Raw genomic sequence first — 18,992 nt, forward strand, 5'->3', positions numbered from 1 at the left:
AACTGACAAAAGCTGAACACATACAGGGCTGTAATTTCTGTTGACATTTACTTCAAACTGTTTTAAGCCTTTTACTGCCTCTATAGAATTCATGACTTATTTTTGCTTATGAATGATTAGAAAGCTACTGTATGTGAATTCAGTTGTTCTCTATGATGAGTTGCAAAATAGATGTTTTGTGGTCGTGTTGTAACCTCTTTGAATGTTGTGTATATGTAAGTGCATTGCCTGTTAGTTTGATAAAATATGTAACTCAACTTAGATAAAGGCTTCTGCTAAATGACTTCATAATTTAGGCAGCGTTTGCACGGAAGTTTTAGAGTATGCTGAACTCCTGAAAGTGTACAGCTGCAGTCTTGTTTGTGGAAGATTTGATGTTCTGCAAATTTAATTGTGTACATCAAATCCTGACTCACCATGTAGAAAAGCAGAAATCTGGCTGTGGCATGCATCTCCGCTCTGTGAAATGAGACTGATACCTCGGGGAAATAATCGGAGCTTTGCAACATCTTGGGCTGGTTCTTAAGCTGGGTGATCTCAACCATGGAATGTGTGAATCCCAAACCTGTGACCGAGAAAAGGCAGGAAGGAAGATGAGTCAGGGTCTTTGTCCCCGACCAGAAGCTGGAAACTCTTCTGACCACAGAAACAGGCGAGGACTGTAGAAGCAAGAATATATAGCGATACAGTCTAAAATGCACTGGTTTATATTTATACTTGTGCTTTATGTCCACTACAAAGCAGGAACTAACATTTAAAAAAAACAGAACAGTGTACTTTTGCAATGTTGTCCTTACAAAATGTGTGTAATATGCACAGTCAAATTCAACAAGTGACAAACCAATAGATGTCAAATGTTAATTCTGCTTCTAGAAGTGCTTCAATGTTGTTCTTTCTATTATCCAGCCTAATCTGGCCCACTCATTCGATCAATACTAATCAAGTTGGCACAACTGCGTTATGTACAGCAATTTGGCATGCACACACATCCCTATAAGTATTAGTAGTGTTCTTCTTCTTATCATATAGATCTTTACAGAGTGTGGGTTTGATCAAGCTGGTTTGAAGGGGTCTAAGTTACCCTCACACACACATGCACACAAATGGAACAAAAGACACAACAAAACCAAAAAACCCGTGTGGGAAGTTCAATAACCATGCCTGGGTAGGGCTCCACATTCCTTTTCTTTGTAGATGCTCCTCCACAAACCGCTATCCGGACTGAGGAGGAGGTGTGAGTGAATACAATGCAGTGTAAAGTAATATTCCCCTCGCAGCCCCAGTCCATTGAAAGACACACACACACACACACACCTCTGTGACCCCCGCCTCACCCGCCAGGGCAGAACTGTCAGAGACGCACACCAGGCACCTATGTCATTTCCTCTTAGCCGAGCCTCTTTGATGCCGAGTTATCCATCGCCACCTTATTAAAAAATCTAGCCTAAGACTCTGATCTCGCCGCGATGCTTCCACAGATCCCCCCTAAATTAGCACCAAACCAAACAAACAGCGGGGGTGGAACTAAGCTTTGAAATAATAAACTCCGCGTAACCCCGTGCGCCTGGCTGTTTCACTGCAGATGGGGTGCATTGTGGCTCAGGCGGCCGTGCCCTCCCTGCGCGCTTCTCTATTGTCTCTCCGCAGAGGAGATGTTTGAACCCCCCCCCCGCACCATCGCCTTTGGTGAGGATCAAGGCCGGGGACAGCGACTGACCCCGGCTTTATGCGACGGTTCATTTGGAAAGTGTTGCGCCAAAGCCTGACGGGGACAGAGAGAGAAGTCGTGTGCGCTTCTCCATCCCCATTCTTTGCGGTTGATCAAAAGAGCATGGCACGTTTGTCTGTAATGAAGAGCTCTGTTTAACTTTGCACCAGCCGTCAGGGCAGGCATCTACTAGAGCGGACCACCAAGGTTTATATATATTAAAAAGGAGGAGATAATGATCGGAATTGTAGATCTGCTATTCCAGGGTTCTCCAGTCCAATACCGCGCATAATCACAGAGAGCCCCCAATCAAATAAGTTTTATAGGTCCAGTTTAGACCATACACTTATACCAGAGCAATGTTGCCCCTTATTCCTCCAATGATTATACTTGCTTAATTAATCATGAACAGACAACAGAAGGAGTGTATTCACCATCTTTACGGTCTTCCTAATCTTTCCAAAGTCGTGTTCTGTATTGCATGCCTTGAGGCTGTGCAGCACCAGGTTTGGAGACCATTGTGCTATTGGAAATGTGAGGTAGTATTGCATAGCACCAGTTTATGTACAAATCGTGTTGTGAATACAATATTAAACTAGGCTTGCACTATTGGGTAGCCACATATTTATGGAAGAGTAAATACAGTGATATTGTACTGGTGTCAGATGTTAGGGTTTGGATTGTTTGTTTCTTGGGTGATGGTTATGCCTCTGGGCTGGGTTTGACTGTGAAGATTAAGTTTTGAAGAGGAAGATGTCAAATTGCTGAAGTTTGAAGGGATGTAAAAAGTGGCAGATTGGTCATTTATGATTTTAAAAGTATGTGCCTGGATTTGCTGTTGTCATAAAAGAAGAGAGAGTAGAAAATAGAGTTGGGCAATAATATAGAGACAGGTTATACTATATTTGTCAAAGATATGAAAGTTTAGGAAAGCAGAAAGGTGGGAGTTGTAGAGGTTGAGGGAAAGGTGTGGTTGTGCGAGTGGTGGAGTAATGTAGTGCTGGGTGAGCAATGTTATTTATGTGGAAAATGGGAGGGATAGAATACAAAATGTGTGTTAGGATGAAGTTGGAAAATATTGCTGTAGTGGAGACATGAATTGAAGTTTTTGATGGGTGACAGCTGACAGACCAAATATGTAGGTGTTTTAACTTGAATGTTAAAATGTGGTATGGAAAAAAAATAGTGTATGGGAGTTGTAAATTATTTTAGAAGGTATTTCAGAGTAGGTGTGGTATTGTTATGAATTTAAATATGAATATTAATGACCTATGTAGGTGGTAGTTAGGAAAGTATAGAAACTGGAATCTGGAAGAAGGTGAAATGCATTTTAAAAATGATTGTGAATAAATTGAAATAAAAGTAGAGACTGAGCAAATTTGAAGTCAGAGGTTTTTAAATTAAAATTGACTTGAAATATGTAGACTGTATACGATAGGTTTATATGTGGGGTTAGGGTACATTAAGTGTATTCTGTATGTAACAGAAACTGTTGTAGTGTGGACAATGTATTTAACATGTACAAATAGGTCTAATATGTGACAGGAGTGATGGCTTTGTGAAGAACTGTATATTGAGGAATGTGGTGGTATGAGTATTGATCAATGTGGTGACAGTGGTTTAGGAAAAGGAGACCCTTATACTGAAACTGGCCTCGATATAATCAAATGTTTAGATTGTCTGCTGACTTGGGATATAAAAGGGGAAAGGTAAGCAGTAGAAATGTTGCTGGGTTGGTATTATGATGTAGTTAGAAAATGAAAGGAAAATAGTATATTAAGGAAAGTATTGATACATAATTTAAACTATGTTGTGTAACAAATACAGGTATTTTAGTTCTTTCAATGTAATGTAAGATGTGTACATCAAGTAGTTCAAGTTAACATCAATGTCAGGTTTTCAAAGTTGTTCCAAGTTGTCCGATACTAGAACTGCATGTCTGCATTCAAATAGTAGTGGCATTAAAAGCATCTCCTAAGCATTGCGGTAGATTTACGATGGATTAAATAAAAGTACAGTAAGCACACTAAATTAATTGCATTACCGGTGACATTTATGGTGGTGTAACAGGTTGCCTTTACTCAAGTGTGATTTGTAGCTGGTCAACATGCTCCCCCCGGTGGCTTAATCAATAATTGCACCAATTGTAGTAGTTTGTAGTGCTTCCACAAACTTGACATCTTTACAATTTCCTAGCAAAGGGGTTTAGGTTGTGTTCTATAAACAAATTACCCAATTTACAAAGCTCAGGTGGAATGTAAAACCAAAACACTGTCCTTGAAGGACTGGACTGATACCCATAAAAAGGAGTTGCAAACAGGCTAGAGAAATTGTATTCCCAGTTCCTTAAATCTCGGGGATCCCTGCAAATTTGATTGTAGTGAACAAGTGTATTCAGTTAATATATTTGCTTAGCTGTTTGTACTCAGGGTTGAGATTGAGGTCCTAAACACTCTAGTATTGGACTTTGTTGTATTGGATTGGAAGTTGTGTTCATCTGGGAAGTCTCCATTCAAAATAAGTGACAACAAAGTGTGGATAGAGGCAAGCACAGCTTTTAAAGGTGTCCAACATGAAACATTTATTTTGGTAAGTTGTAAGTCGTGATTAGGTAAAGATTAGGGCGTTAACATCTGCACAAATTACAGTATTTCAACAGCGATTCCCTTATTAGACACACTCACTAACACAAGGGCGGCTCACAGGGTGACAGACACTCAGAACACAGACGGGCGATTACAGACGTAAAGTGCTTCTGCTCCTCTATAACGCCTAACAAGCGGCGACTACAGCAGCCACCGGAGAGCTGTGCAGTTGCTTCCCACGGGGCAGGGGACCGGGTCAGGAAGTCAGGCACTGTTCTTCTTGATGAAACCAATCAGCCCATTGGTTGAGCTGTCGTGTGAGGTCACCTCGCTAGCATCCTGCAGCTCGGGCTCGATTTTCTTGGCCAGCTGTTTCCCCAGTTCCACCCTGTTGGAGGATACATCGAATACTCATTTCAAGCCTGTCCTCAAAGTGTACCAGAGACTGTGGTTCGAATCCAAGCTGGGGCTCCAACTTCACATTACATGTGGGCTTGATTACTGACCATCTTCAATGATTGTTTTGAGAGCCTTTAACAACAAATCTCACGGCACATTTATGAAGTACTGCCCACATTCAGGTGCTGACCACTATGAAACTAACAGTCACCAACAGAAATGCGATTCAACAAAGCAGAACTCACCCCCACTGGTCATAACTGTTGATGTCCCAGATGACACCCTGCACAAAGATCTTGTGTTCATACATCGCTGCAAGAAAGAAAATAACGCTTACTCCATTGAATGTCAGGTCAAATCACATCGATTCAGAGTTTTGTAAAACCCTGCAGTCAGTATTTTAACACGATGCCATTTTGTTGTAAGTCATAACAAATGGAGGATTTTAAGTCACAAATGCTCAGTACCCACAAGCAATTACAAAGCCATGTTGATGGGGCTGACTAACTAGGGCCTTTAAGAAACTGCTGGGTGAATTTTCAGGGTAAATAACAGACTCGGCCGAGTGGCACTGGCCTTCTCTGGTCCCTGCGGTGTGTTCTGGTGCTCTTACCAATCAGTGCTCCAAGCATGAAGGGATTCAGTTTCGTGAAGACCATGGAATTGGTTGGCTTGTTTCCCTGGAAGACCTTGAATCAGAAACAATAAAATGCACTTCTGTTATTTGGGGTACTTAATTATTGCAATGATTCCCCCCCACTGCAGAATATACTTACAGTGCATCATAGGTTTCCACCTGAAAACATGGTCAGTTTACAATGCCCTCCCTCCCCCTTAGAAAGATTACAGGATAAATAAATAAAAAAGCATTTTCAATGAGACTTGTTCTTCAAATCCTCTCCAGCTGTGAAGTTGGCAGCATCAGAATACAAGAGCATTACAAGAGCTAAGTGCATGGTGGCATTGAGGAGCCCCAGTTTGCACCCCCAGCCCCTCGACGTCCAGTCTAACTTTAGTGTGCACAAAATCAATTCAAGTAATTTCACACTTGACCATAGAGCTTAACCATATCTGGACACCTTATCTGGAGACCAAATACTTTCTACAGGTCGCATTAAGTACGTGTCACATTCCACACAAGAATGAAGTGCAGGCCCTTTTCCCCAAATATACTTATACAATGTAATGCCTTTAATGACCAGTAGAGAGCAGCAGACTCACAGTGCAAGGTATTCCAGTACAATAGCTCAGGCTTCAGTATGGAGCATCATATGGTCAAAATTCAATCACTTAAAATTTGACCAATCCCAATTACAGCACCATTGATAGAACCCACCCTCCTGTGTTTGATTGGCTAAAAAACTGGTACCATATCAAAGCCTTCCCCTTTAGGTGACTGAAAGATCATTGGCAAACTGCAAAATAAATGTAAGAATTAAAGGTTTAGGTTTTGACCCTTACAATGCTCCATACTCCAGTCCAACTGCTCCTCTCTCACCTTATGAGGCAGCAGTTTCTCCAGCGCTTCTCCACTCATGCCTGCCCCTTCCAGCTCCTTCTGGGCCTCATCTGAGGATTTTCCCTTCATCAGGGCCTCAGTTTGGGCCAAGAAGTTAGCCAGCAGGATCTAAACCGAATAACAGAAATTCAATTAATACACATCACCACTCAGATATTAACTGGCCATCTTCCTTTTTTTGTTTCATGTCCAAGTGTAGACTTTCCATGCCTACCTGACATTAAACTCCCCTTTTTAAAGGCATGTTAACAAAATACAAGATAGCATACCTGGGATTGAACATTTATCAGAATGCTACATTTTAAACTGCCTAAAGAAACGAATGCATATATAAAATAAGTATATACACAGGAAATAACTTTGAAAATAACTAAAAATCTACAAGTTATAGAAAACTGAAGAACACTGGTCTGAACTATTAGTCACTGAGAGCTGTACCTTGTGGTGCAGGTTGCTCCTGATGGGGTTTTGAGATTGAGCAGGGATGAGGAAATCAGCAGGGATCATACGGGTTCCTTTGGAGGGGAAAAAAGGAAAAAAGATTGTTCCACCACACTTTTCCCACCAAAGATCTTTTATTTAGGAAATAGTTTTGACATTTGACTAGGCGAAGGAACTAATAAGAATATCATGCAGGGCCTAGAAGCCTGAATTTCAAGTGTGGATATAGTCCACATACCTTGATGGATGAGCTGGTAGAAAGCATGCTGCCCATTGGTCCCAGGCTCTCCCCACACGATGGGCCCAGTGTGGTAGTTCACACGGTCCCCTTTACTGGTGATGTACTTCCCATTGGACTCCATATCACCCTGTGGGCAACACACTGCTTAATACCACAGGAGTGGAAATGTCATTCAACTCAATAACTGACAAGTTGAGTCTCGGGATTAAATGCAGTAGCCCATAAAGAGTGGAGTTTGTTCACAGCTCAGTTGTGCACCCCTGAATTATGCAAATTGCGTCAATCTACTAATTAAGAACTCTTATTATGAAAATCTGACAATGTCTAGCCACCAGATCTGCAGGGCATTGTTCTGGGAAGTGCAGAGAGGCCTACATCGTCCCCCTTCTCTGTGACCAGCACTCAATATCGCTCCCACTCCAGCCCCCACCACAAACACACCTGCTGGAAGTATGCAGCAAAGCGGTGCATGTACTGGTCGTATGGCAGCATGACGTGCGTCTCTGCCTGGAAGAAGTTGATGTACCAGACTCCCAGCAGAGCCAGCAGGATGGGGACATTCTGCTCCAGAGGGGCAGTGCGGAAATGATTGTCCTAGGAGAGAAAAAAAAAAAAAATTGGAACCCCATCCATCAGCACTCAAGAATCAGCATTCGAGCTTTAAAGTGTGTACCCTCTGAAATGATCAAGGTGGTACCTACCATCCAGTGAGCCCCACTCAGCAGCTTCTCAAAGTTCTCAAAGCCTGAAATAAAAACACACTGGATATAGATTTTGCACAGCCTTACTCTTAATTAACCATGGCCTACAATGCCTACATTTCAGTTTAATGTTATATACGGTTGATACCACTTCTCCTACAGCTGAAACTACATCTGGTGACACAGCTAAAGAGAATTACAATAAGCTGTAAGACTACAAAAGCATACTAACAATTGATATGGTTGAAGTTTGAAACGATCAAATTGAAGTTGCAAAAATGTAAATTAACTACCGTATGCCATTAATCTAAGTAGTGATATGAAGGAGTGTAGCATTACATTTTAAAGCCTGGACTCTTAAATCATTAAACAATGGCTTTAGTTTGTCATAAGACACGATCTACCACTGTAAATTAGTGGCAGTTTGCTTATGCTGGATGAAGAACTAAGTTTTCATATTACAAAAAAAAAGTGTTTACATTTAAAGTAGTGTTATGTTACTGCAATTGGTATATGAAGAGCAGAAACTACTTTTAAAATAATGGTCATTTCGCACATACACAGGATGGGTTAAAGAGCACAAGTTAAAACTCAAAATGTCTTTTTCCAGTGGTTTTCTTGGCAGTCACTTGTTACCAATTTGAGATTCATTCAAGTCTATAAATCATGCATTTGTTACATATCCCCCAGTGGGAATAGGTGGACCTCATTATTTAACAATTTTGGAACAATTAAGTAGGCCGTACACTAAATGTTCAATTTTCATACGTTCCAACCCAGGTCAAAATGCCCTTCTCTGTGGTGCAGAAATGGTTGGACTGCAATAGTGCATGGCCTCCTTACTTACTTACAGTCTTACTGTGGATATTCACACAATGCACTTTAATAAACCTTTGAGCGAGAGCCCACGGTGCATATTTGGAGTTTTTCCATTACTGCCCTGTAACAGCTGAGAAAAAAGACAAACCTTAAATTTAAAAAGTCTTCATGGCCTGATTGGCAGATTATAATCATGTCCAATAAAGAAAACGCCAGACACTTAATTGGGAGATAAGGCCCTCGACACCTTGCAGTAAAACCAAAATCACACATTCTCAATTGTGCCAGACAACAAGGGCCATATCAGCAGCTGTCGTGTAGGCATCCAGCAGACTGGCGCTACAGGCACTTTAATGTTGATCAGTTCTCTAAAGCCCACTAGAACAATCTTATTTAAAAATGTGACTACAGCAGACAAGGATCAAAACACATACCTATGTGTAAAGCGATTGATAAGCCAATAGCTGACCACAGGGAATAACGGCCACCAACCCACTGGAAAAAACAAACAAAAATAGGTTGTCAGTTCTGTTCCTTCTACCTCACCCCACCCCAGATAATGAATAGTCACAGTAAAACCCCAGAAAGCTCAAATCCTTAGTGTTCATCTGTGCAAAAGGTTTTCTAGCTCTGCCCTTATCAGACAGCTCCTAATGGCCTGTGACAGCAAAGGATGCCAGAGCCCAGCCTACACATCCAAGCTGTGCGGAGTAGGAGAGCAGCACCTCACTGTCAACTTTAACCAAATCATGACTCTGGTTCTCCTGGTAAAAACAGTTCTGTAGACTTGCAGAAGAAATGCTCAGTGTCCTGCTTTTCTAATCTTTTGGGCAGTTTATTGATCTGCATAGCTCTGAAACAAACAAACAGGGTTTACAAGACAATTCAGAGCTAAACCAATTTTGCATTAGGTCAGAATTTGGGTACTGTGGATTTATGATTGATAAAACTAGCCTGGAATAATTCTGGCAATGAATATTGGCAGAGGATGCAACTCATTTAATAAATACTGAAGACAAAACCTTAAACCTGCAGGTTTGTTTAAGGGACCCACTTGAAAGTGCTCATAATTGGTCTTCCAACTCATTATTGCTGTGCTTGGTGTTACATTAACATTTGTCTACCCTGAGAAGAAAACTGAAAGCAAAAGCTTACAGATAAAAATAAAGCCATGTACCCTTTAAACGGATATGGCAGTGACCTTTGTGATGACCCCAGTATTACAGTAACCTCCAGGAGAGAAGGTCAGAGCCCATAATAACAGACAGAGGAGGCTGCAGACAGCAGGCTGGGGGAGCTCTGGTTACACAGCAGCTGTCTGTCTGTGTGTGGACACCTACTTCACAGGGCAAAGGACACTGCTATTTATAGCCCACTCCTTAGATTTCTGCTAGGGCTAAGGCAGGACTGAGTAACAAGTAGCTAGAACACATGAAAACTTACATCCCAAAACTCAAACATGTTGTTCGTGTCAATCCCGAACTCCTTCACTTTGGGCTGGAAAAATAAAATAAAAATTATATACACTGCAAAGAAACCCCAAATACTTTAGTTCAAGCTGTTGGACGTAGAAAAAAAGAACAGCCTAGAATACATGTTCATGCTATAATAAAATTCATGCTAATTCGTAAACTAAAATTGCAACTATTCCCTTAAGGTAAATGGTTTGGACCATATTGTGCCTTACAGTTGAAGTGTGTAATAACATGCAACACAATGGACATATGAGGCATGTGGTCCAAAAAGATTAAAATGCCATTGCCTTTGGTAGGGCTGCCCCCTCAGTAATCAGACATGTAAAAATGCACATTCATTAAACTCAAACACTGGCAACAAGTAATGATTAAAGTCCCTGCAGTACAGTTTTGATAATTAAAAAAAAAAAAAAAAAAAAAATCCAGGCGGCATCTGAGTTGGAGGCCAAACTGAATACACTGACATGTAATAAGGGCAGGTTGGAGTCTGGTGTTCCTCAAATCAGAAACCTAACATTAGCTCATTTGTAAGGCTACATTATATGAACTTCAGCATAATCATTTGAATGAAGTTCACATCTCACTCGTAGAAAATTCAGGGACATGCAAGAATATACCCCCCCCCCCCCCCCCCACACACACACACACACACACTTTTAAACATTGTAAATCAGAATATATACAAATATTGGTGCTATAATCTTACAGCGTTGGTGGAGAGCGCCACAAAGTGCTTGGCCACAGCAGATGCCTGTGAAAAATTGAAAAATTGGCAATGTAATGTGTGCAAATATACATAGGCAGGGTAGTGCAATTCATAGAGAAGGCATTTGAACAAAACGGTCAAGGTGCAATCACACAGCCCTGGTATGGTGCTAGGCTTTTGTTGGAACAGCCTTGTCAAGCTGTTGTTCACCACAGCTGAACACACAGAAACCAAGAAAATAAAGCCTCATCTAGAGAGGGCAAGGTTTATTTAAATTTTTGTTAAATAAAAGTTGCCTTCCCCAATATTTACTTGAAGGCTTGCAAATCTGGAATTTGAGCAAGTTCCTTCATTGCACACTTTGCAATTCCAAACTAAATTAATTGTATTTCAGTTCTAAGCCCTATTCCCCACCACTCCCCTTACCCCATTCATACATTTACGATTTCATAAAATGTGCAAGCAACCTTGAAGGTCCCCCACCCAGCCACCCCCTGCCCCAGAGACAAGACTATACTCACATCACCAGCTTTCTGCAGGAACCACTCCTTGGCGGACTCTGCGTTGGTGATCGTCTCCTGGGTGGTGAAGGTCTGAAGAAAGGACCAAACACACAGGTCACCCCCTGCCCACTCACTGCCCACAGAGTAATGAGACTTTAAATTGGAATTAAAGATTTTCAACAGCCTCCCAATAAGCACATGATGGGTGAAGATGTATATACATGAACAAAGTAAAAATAGTTACAATTAACTATGCACATCGTAGAAGAAAGTATAGGAGATAAATGCTCAGGATAGTATCTACTACATTTATATAAACTGTAAAATGGGTTTAATATTCAATGCAGTTTTACTCTAAGTTATCAGCAACGTTATGGAGTTAGATTAAAACTAATGGCTGTAAAACACACTTACGGGACTTTGTGCCATTGCAATCTTAGCCCCTTAACCTGACTAGCCTTTAAATCTTCTAGTTATTTATAACCTGTCATTTCCACATAAGAGATTACTTCACTTATGGAAGCCCACACCCATACACACACAATACATTGGTTTTGCAAAGGATTTATCCAATCAAACTCACGCAGCATCCCAATATCTTTTGCAGAGCCATAGGAGTAGTAATCTAAAAATATTCTATTCTAATCTGCAGGTCTGTTCAGGGGTACTAATAGAAGTTCTGCTTCACTTGACACCATTCATAAATTCCAGTGGACTTAAATGGAGTGGCTCTCTGAACAGGCAGGAGAATTCTGCTCTTAAGAGGTTTAGGCTGCTATCAAACATGACACAGCAGGAACTGTGGAGAGGGGTATAAAAATAAAAAGGTAACCACTTCCTTATGCTTTATTTTTCTTCTCTGCAGTTCTGTATGCAATGCAGCCAGAGATGACAAAAAAACAAAAATAAGCCAAACAAATACGGATTTATAAACTGCTGTCATGATATGCCTCCATTTATTTGAGAGGCTGATCTTCACTACGATCTGCATTGCAATTATACCCATCTGTATCCTTACATACGAAGCAAAGTAAACCACAGCATAATAAATGTGTATACAATGTAGCCTAGACAAGGCAGTTGTGATACTGCTTTCTGTTCCTGGGTATTTCCTGAAACTCGATAATGGCCGACCTTCTAATGTGCTAGTCTGAACCACTTTTAGGATGTACCAAGAATTCAGTCATTTTACAACTGTTCTGTTGAATATACAAAGCAGACCGGGATTGAGGAAGTTGTACCTTGGATGCAATGATGAAGAGAGAGGTCTCGGGGTCCAGCTCAGCTAGGGTCTTGGCCATGTGAGTGCCATCGATGTTGGAGACGAACCAGACGCGGGGTCCTCCCTTGGAGTAGGGCTTCAGAGCTTCAGTCACCATCAAGGGGCCCTGAGACACACAGGCTCAGTCACCACTACACAGATGAACTGTATTCACATTTTACTGTGAACTCACTGGCCCACAGTCTTTGCAAAACCCTTTTCTCACTTGACCTAGCTTTACATGTTTGTTGAACAATCAAGCCATTAAGAAAGTGGTGATTCGGTTTGAAACTGGGGAAAATAAAGCCTGTTACTGCAAACACAGAAGGCAGTTACCTCCTTCAGTTAGTAATGCAGAATCTGTATGAGACTGAAGACTTAAGAAATCTAATTTCCTTGATAGGCATAGGGTTTAAGTGGTTTATCTCTACCCAAGCTACTTAAATGGCTTTAAATTACTATTAAAAAGGATACATTTAATATCCTTAGACAGGTTTCACATTTGTTTTTGTTTTTTTAGTTACCCTGAAACACTTGACAAATACTTGACAAATAAATGGATAAATGCACTTTTGAGAGCTTCAATGAAACCCAGAAGGTTCTGCAGTGCTCTGGGACAGCATCTGACACCCACACTGTACTGGCCTTGCATTACCTTTGATTGAACACTGTTGCCCAGACTGACGTGCCACATCTACCACTCACCAGGTCAGAACCTCCAATGCCAATGTTGATAACGTCAGTAATGGGTTTTCCACTATAGCCTTTCCAGTCTCCACTGCGCACTTTCTGCATCACAAAAACAGGGTTTTACACAAGCCATTGACAGTTTTTCAATAGTATGGATGTAGTAGTAGCACAGAATTGCATATAACGGGTAAACTATTTAGATCATTTGTTCTTGATCTAGCCAACTGTTGTGAAGGGTTTTTTCTTCACAAGGGAAAGAACTGTCATCTACCTCAGCTGTTTTCCGTGGTCTTTAAGAATGTACCAACTATTTGATTTGGCCACACCTAATGTTTTTGCTATCTCTGATTGATTTGTTTTGATTTCTAAGGCAATACTGAAGGCAAATCAGCCCAAAGAACCAGCAGGAACTAAAGACAGCTGCAGTGCAGGCCTAGCAGAGCATCACCAGGGAAGAAACCCAGCATCTGGTGATGTCTATGGGCTCCAGACTTCAAAGGATTTGCAACCAAGTATTGAAACTCACAATTTAATTCATGATTTTGTTAGTTTGTCCAAATACTTTTGAGCCCCTAAAATTGGGGGGAACACATATTAAAATGGGTGTAATTCCTACACTGTTCTCCCAATTTGGATGTAACTACCCCATTAAAAAAAAAAAAAAAAAAAAAAAAAACTATTGTAAAACGTGAAACTGAAAATATTTAAATACTACCGATTATTAATTTAACAGCAGGAATCTGGTCCCTAGCCATAGGTCTTAATTATTCAAGGACAATTCAGTAATTGGATTGTCATAATTGGAAAACAAAATCCGAGTTGTGCTTTGAGAACCATTTTTGAGATCAGTTTAGATTAATAAAGTAATACCAGCTGACATTGAGACCCACCTGACAGAAGCCCTTCATCTTCTCCAGGACGTTGTTGACATCGGGCATGACATCCTTGCCGTCCACTTCGATGGGGCTGTTGGAACGGTTCCTCAGGGCAATGTGGAGAACAGCTCGACCCTGCAAAGGAGGCTTGGAGTCAGAGCACTGGCCTGGAAGTCTTCACACAAGGAACCGTAGGGTAATATGGAAATAATCCCCAAGCTTAGTTCTGGGTGTATTTTCTATAGTATATTTCAAAGAACAGCTTCAAATCAAGAGTATAACTCGGACACTAAGATTTCCCCTTTAACTACATGATCAAGATCTCAAAATCTTGATCCAAGTGCCAAATTATAAATTTAAACCCACAACTTGATGGCAGCTTTGTTAGACAAACCTCTACTGAGTTTGGAATTCAAAATTGCCTAGTGGGTTAAAAGTTTTGATTAAATCTGGGAATAAGTCCCGATAATACCTTGATTGGCATGGCAGGCCGGCTCCACGTATTCAAATCCAGTTCAATTATACACCATTTTAACCCAATATTCAGAATAAACCATACATAACTATCTGACTGGATTTCAATAAAGACAGACTTGACTGGGATGAGAAGTAGAAATACAAGATCTAAATTTACTTCTACTGGTACTTCAGAGAAATTGTATGAAGTAAGAGTAAAATGGTTTTATTGAAGGTATTCAGAGAATTTCAGGGGGTAGCTTTTGGCCACTTTTGTTTAGTCAGATAGTTATGCATAGAATTGAACCCAAAAAGGAATTATCCCTTTCTACAGAAATAAATTCTGCACCATATACCACAATCTGTTACAAGACTACACTGTCTACTAAATCAGACATTACAAAAGGTTAAAAAAAAGGTATATTAACTGGACAAAAAGCTTTTCCGCTTTTATTTTAGGTTACTGTAATGTCATATTTAAAACACAGCTAAAACCATACATCTTGCTCACGAAGTTGCTAATACACAAACTATAATCCAGAAAGGAGTTCTTGTGAATAGATGTAATGGGGTTACGAAAACAAATCAAGTTCTATCGGGTTGTAGTCTTATGTAACTGGATTGCACAATTTTGGATATTGCAAGGCAGGGTGAGGGTGGATTCAACAGTTTCCTTAAATGACATTGCAAGTTTAGACAGTCTATAGCCAGCCTGTAGTCAGTCAGGTCTTGCAACGTGTAATTTCTTACATACACCTTTTCAGATTAAAAGCTCTGATCTTTTAGTGATATAAAAAAAAGTGAGATAACAATCCTCCTGGTGCACACACACCTTGCAAAACCTTGCAGATAAGTGGACATTAAGTAAACCAATGACAGGCCAGATTGTTGAAACTGTTGAGCACGAATGGCTCAATTAACTGATTATGGGAGTGTCATCTGGCTCTTCCAGCAGGTGTAAGCAAAATCAATCTCAATCTGTAAATCCTCAAAGGCGAAGCTGAAATGAACTAGAACACAGGCTATACCTCCGTGAAGTTGATTTTCTCTCCTTTGAACATCCTCTCTCTGGCTTCCAGTACTCCCCTCGACTTTGCCTGTGCAGATGAAATGCAAAAAAACAAAACTTAAAGCTCACATTCCCCTCAGAGTGGTTAAAAAAAAATTATGCCCCATTTTTTTATTTATTACAAAAGGCAGAAGCTGAGAGTAGGAGTTTTCCTCTGTAAATTTGAATGTCTTGCAACCTGGAGTATGAAGCTTTATCAGAGGGGTTACAGTGCTCTTCATTAGTTTGCCACAGAACCCAGCAATGGGTTACGGACCACATTTGTCTAAATTCACACAATTATTCCCCTACTATGAATGGGGAGAATGGGGAGAAAAAAAACACCCACCCTCACAAAGAGTTTTAGTTCTAGCCAAGGCAATGGAATCCATTGCTACTGACCCATAACTGACCCGTCTCCAAAGTGTACAGGTTTTAGAACGATCAGCACGTCAGTAAGAATCAGAGCATGCAAGCTGCACATGAAGAAAGACTGTAAAACCACTGATTTCATCCTCCATAAGGAACCAATATGCACTAAATGGACTGCTTAAATCCGTTCGTTTTAGAGAAGTATTCATAGCACGATTGCTAAATGGTGTACTGGTTGCTCTTGCCTAGAAAACTGTACATCATGGGGAGGCAGTATATATCGAACACTAATATTGAAGGTTACCAGAATGACCTTGAGAGAGAGAGAGAGAGAGAGAGAGAGAGAGAGAGGAATCTAAAGCTAATCGATATAGAAATGCATCCGAGGAACCACTTCAGTAGCTCATCCTTGACATTTTCACCAAGTTATTCACACTGTCTGGAAAATATAAAATATTCTACAGGCTGGAAATATAGGAATGAATTACATTTAAGTCTGAGGACCCTGCGCAATGAGTTCTATTTTGTTTTTAATTAGATCACACACGCACAGCCCTTCTTCTGCAGCAGTCTTTTCTTAGATTTGAAAAAAAAAAAAAAAAAACATTATGTAATCGTCTGAGATCCAGCCCCTGCCAGCCACTTGATGCGGTGGACTATGAAAACCCCAGACACACAGCAATCTGCAGACAAGGCCATGGGAGATGCAGAATTATTTAGGCACACTGGTTTGCTTTAATAAGCTTAAAGTACAACTACTAGAAAGACAGGTGCCCGACCCATTGAAAGGGAGCGTTTGTGGAAATACTGGAGAAAGGTGACAGCAGAACAGATCTTAAATGTACCATCGTGCATGGTCAAATGGGGATGCAATAAAACTCATTTGCCACTGCAAAACATTCAAACTAACACAACAGGAGGAAACAGACACCTTTTTTTTTTGGTCTAGATCTTTATAGCCTAAGGGTTGAGCAATTCCATTAAAACAATATTGCCCAAGTCACTCATATACAGAAATAAACTGCCTTGCTAGACCAAGAATAAAATGTATATGACCTGCTTTAATCAAATCAGTCTCCAAAGTAGAGTCTTGTGAATGTAGTACTTCCTTGAACGATTATTGTTCTTTCTTTTGGAATGTGATGAACTCCATATCCCATCTACCATTGTGAATGCTGCCACAACTAGGGTAGCCAATCAGACCTGAGAAGATGGGTTTGAGATACCCAATCAGATGTCACTTCCATTATGCAGGGGGTTTAACATAATGGGACATATCAAAACAGTCCTATATAAACACCACTCACTTTCTACCACCAGAATTAAACTGCAGCAAAACTATCTGAAAAGCAAAAGGCTGCAAAGCCCATGTTGTGCAAGATGTTGTTACACCACTTAGACTGATAGGATTTGACAACATTACCATTTCATACAGCATCTGCAAGACTTCCTCTGTAATGAGGTTCTTGGAATAATCTATCAGGAGGTCTCCTTCATCGGTTTTAAGTGTTGTGCTGTCAAAAAAAGGAATTAAAAAGAAAGCATGAAGAAAATGACATTCACAGCCTTCAGTTACACAATCATTGGAGCTGTATGAATCGCTGCTGTGTATCGAGTGATACTACATGCACAGGACGCCACTCACAGCACATCACAGCACTGCGAGGCGGAGGTTTCCCGGTGCAGCGCAGACAGCGCAGACAGAGCAGACAGAGCAGACAGCGCAGACAGCGCAGACAGCGCAGACAGAGCAGTGCGCCCGGCGGCACGTAGCACATCAATGACGCACACTACTTATGCGCCAAAAGGCTTCGTCCTATACAGAAATGGCGTCGATGGACTACTGTCCTGAACTGTTACGAATATGCTTTCATATTTCAGTTTTTAATGAGCCCCCTGTGGAATCGAAACAACCGACAGGACAATCAGGAGGCCTGCGCAGTGCCGGTGCCGCCTTTGCCAGCTCGCTTGTCTGGGTACTGGGCACCTGCGCACACAGGCAGCGGGTACTTCCCGTGCCAGTCTGTCACTGTGAATTACAGCGATGCCTCATGCGATGATATGACCTTTGTGTCCTGTTTCCAGTCTGCCGGGCAGGATTAAGACTGAGCTCTCACTCGTCGGTGCTCCGCGCAGGGGATGCACTGCCTCTAATACACAGGCTGATCGTGTGCCTGGGTTTGCACACAGCGATATTATAAACCAGCTCTTGATGTAGAGGCACCATTTTAGAAGGTTACGTAGGGAAGGTCCCGCCTCCATATGATGTAGCCAGGATATAAACTACACATTGATACTAATAAATCTGGTATTAGTGCTCATTTCAGTTTTGTGTAGTTTTGCCACATTGGATATATAGGCTACTATATCGTTTATACATCTTCAGTACAAAGCACTACTAGTTATGTGTGGTATAACAATTTACTACAAGACACATGTTGGCATCCTAAAGCTTTGAATGGGTGAAGTTTGAAAAACAAAATCAGTATACGTGGATGCTTTTCAACAAGTGAGCATTAGCTAATTGGCACGTTTAACACGCCACACATAACGGTGGCATCGCACTCACCTGAATTTACTGAACCTCTGCTTATCGGCGTCAAACATCTGCCTCATGTTGAGGTTGCCAGCGTTGCTTTTGTACCATTTCTCCAGCTTTTTGTAGCTGGGGTCGCTGGTGAGTCCGGGAGCCATGCTGATCGGAGCGGAGGAGTGAGCGCTGCGGTGCGGAGACAACCCTGCGAGCGAGTGCACACTGCGGCTGGACAGCGCAGGGCGGGCGGGCAGGAAGGCAGGAAGTCAGCGCGGCTCCAATCGCAGCGCGGCAGCAGGCCCCGCCCATCAGCCCGCAATGCACGCTGGTCGCGGTCGTGCGGCGCAGATGTGTGCAGTTCTGCGCGGCTCCGCCAATGGGATCGCTGGCATTGTGCAGATTTGTGCAGGTTTGTGCAGAACTGCGGAAGTCTGCGCTACAAGGACGCGACCAGTATGGTGCGACGCCGAGCTGTTCCATCTCTCTCTGCTCCAGTTAAGGGAAGGGGATACTGTACGTGCTTTTCATCCTGTTTCAATGCCATCTCTTTTTCCCACCTGTAGAATCTTATTACCTTTTTCATGTTTTTCGTGGGAAACCTGCCTTAGCATTAGATAGATTAGCATTACCAGCAGGTAGATGCCCGTACGACTGACATGT

At 41.5% G+C, this 18,992-nt stretch overlaps 1 protein-coding gene across 1 annotated transcript; it reads right to left on the minus strand.

Annotated features, from left to right (window-relative positions):
• Positions 1-4,263: 4,263 nt before the first annotated feature.
• Positions 4,264-18,573, minus strand: gpib (glucose-6-phosphate isomerase b). The gene is made up of 18 exons (XM_066714004.1): positions 18,369-18,573; positions 17,223-17,313; positions 15,408-15,476; positions 13,939-14,058; positions 13,064-13,147; positions 12,339-12,485; positions 11,116-11,187; positions 10,595-10,639; positions 9,857-9,910; positions 8,848-8,908; positions 7,595-7,638; positions 7,335-7,487; positions 6,891-7,020; positions 6,650-6,726; positions 6,191-6,319; positions 5,306-5,381; positions 4,938-5,004; positions 4,264-4,681 (listed from the first exon to the last, which is right to left on the minus strand). The coding sequence occupies exons 1-18, from the start codon at positions 18,491-18,493 to the stop codon at positions 4,558-4,560; spliced, it is 1,668 nt and encodes a 555-aa protein (XP_066570101.1). The 5' UTR covers positions 18,494-18,573; the 3' UTR covers positions 4,264-4,557.
• Positions 18,574-18,992: the final 419 nt, after the last annotated feature.

The sequence above is a fragment of the Amia ocellicauda genome, chromosome 9 (assembly GCF_036373705.1).
Source record: "Amia ocellicauda isolate fAmiCal2 chromosome 9, fAmiCal2.hap1, whole genome shotgun sequence".
In the NCBI taxonomy this organism is placed as follows: Eukaryota; Metazoa; Chordata; class Actinopteri; order Amiiformes; family Amiidae; genus Amia; species Amia ocellicauda.

Bases quoted from the DNA above. Each gene is read 5' to 3' on its own strand.
- gpib (XM_066714004.1), bottom strand. From the start codon at position 18,493: ATGGCTCCCGGACTCACCAGCGACCCCAGCTACAAAAAGCTGGAGAAA. The intron at 17,314-18,368 runs GTGAGTGCGATG...TTTTTTTGACAG, and splicing joins CAGAGGTTCAGTAAATTCAG to CACAACACTTAAAACCGATG. The intron at 12,486-13,063 runs GTGAGTGGTAGA...TGTGTGTCTCAG, and splicing joins GCATTGGAGGTTCTGACCTG to GGCCCCTTGATGGTGACTGA.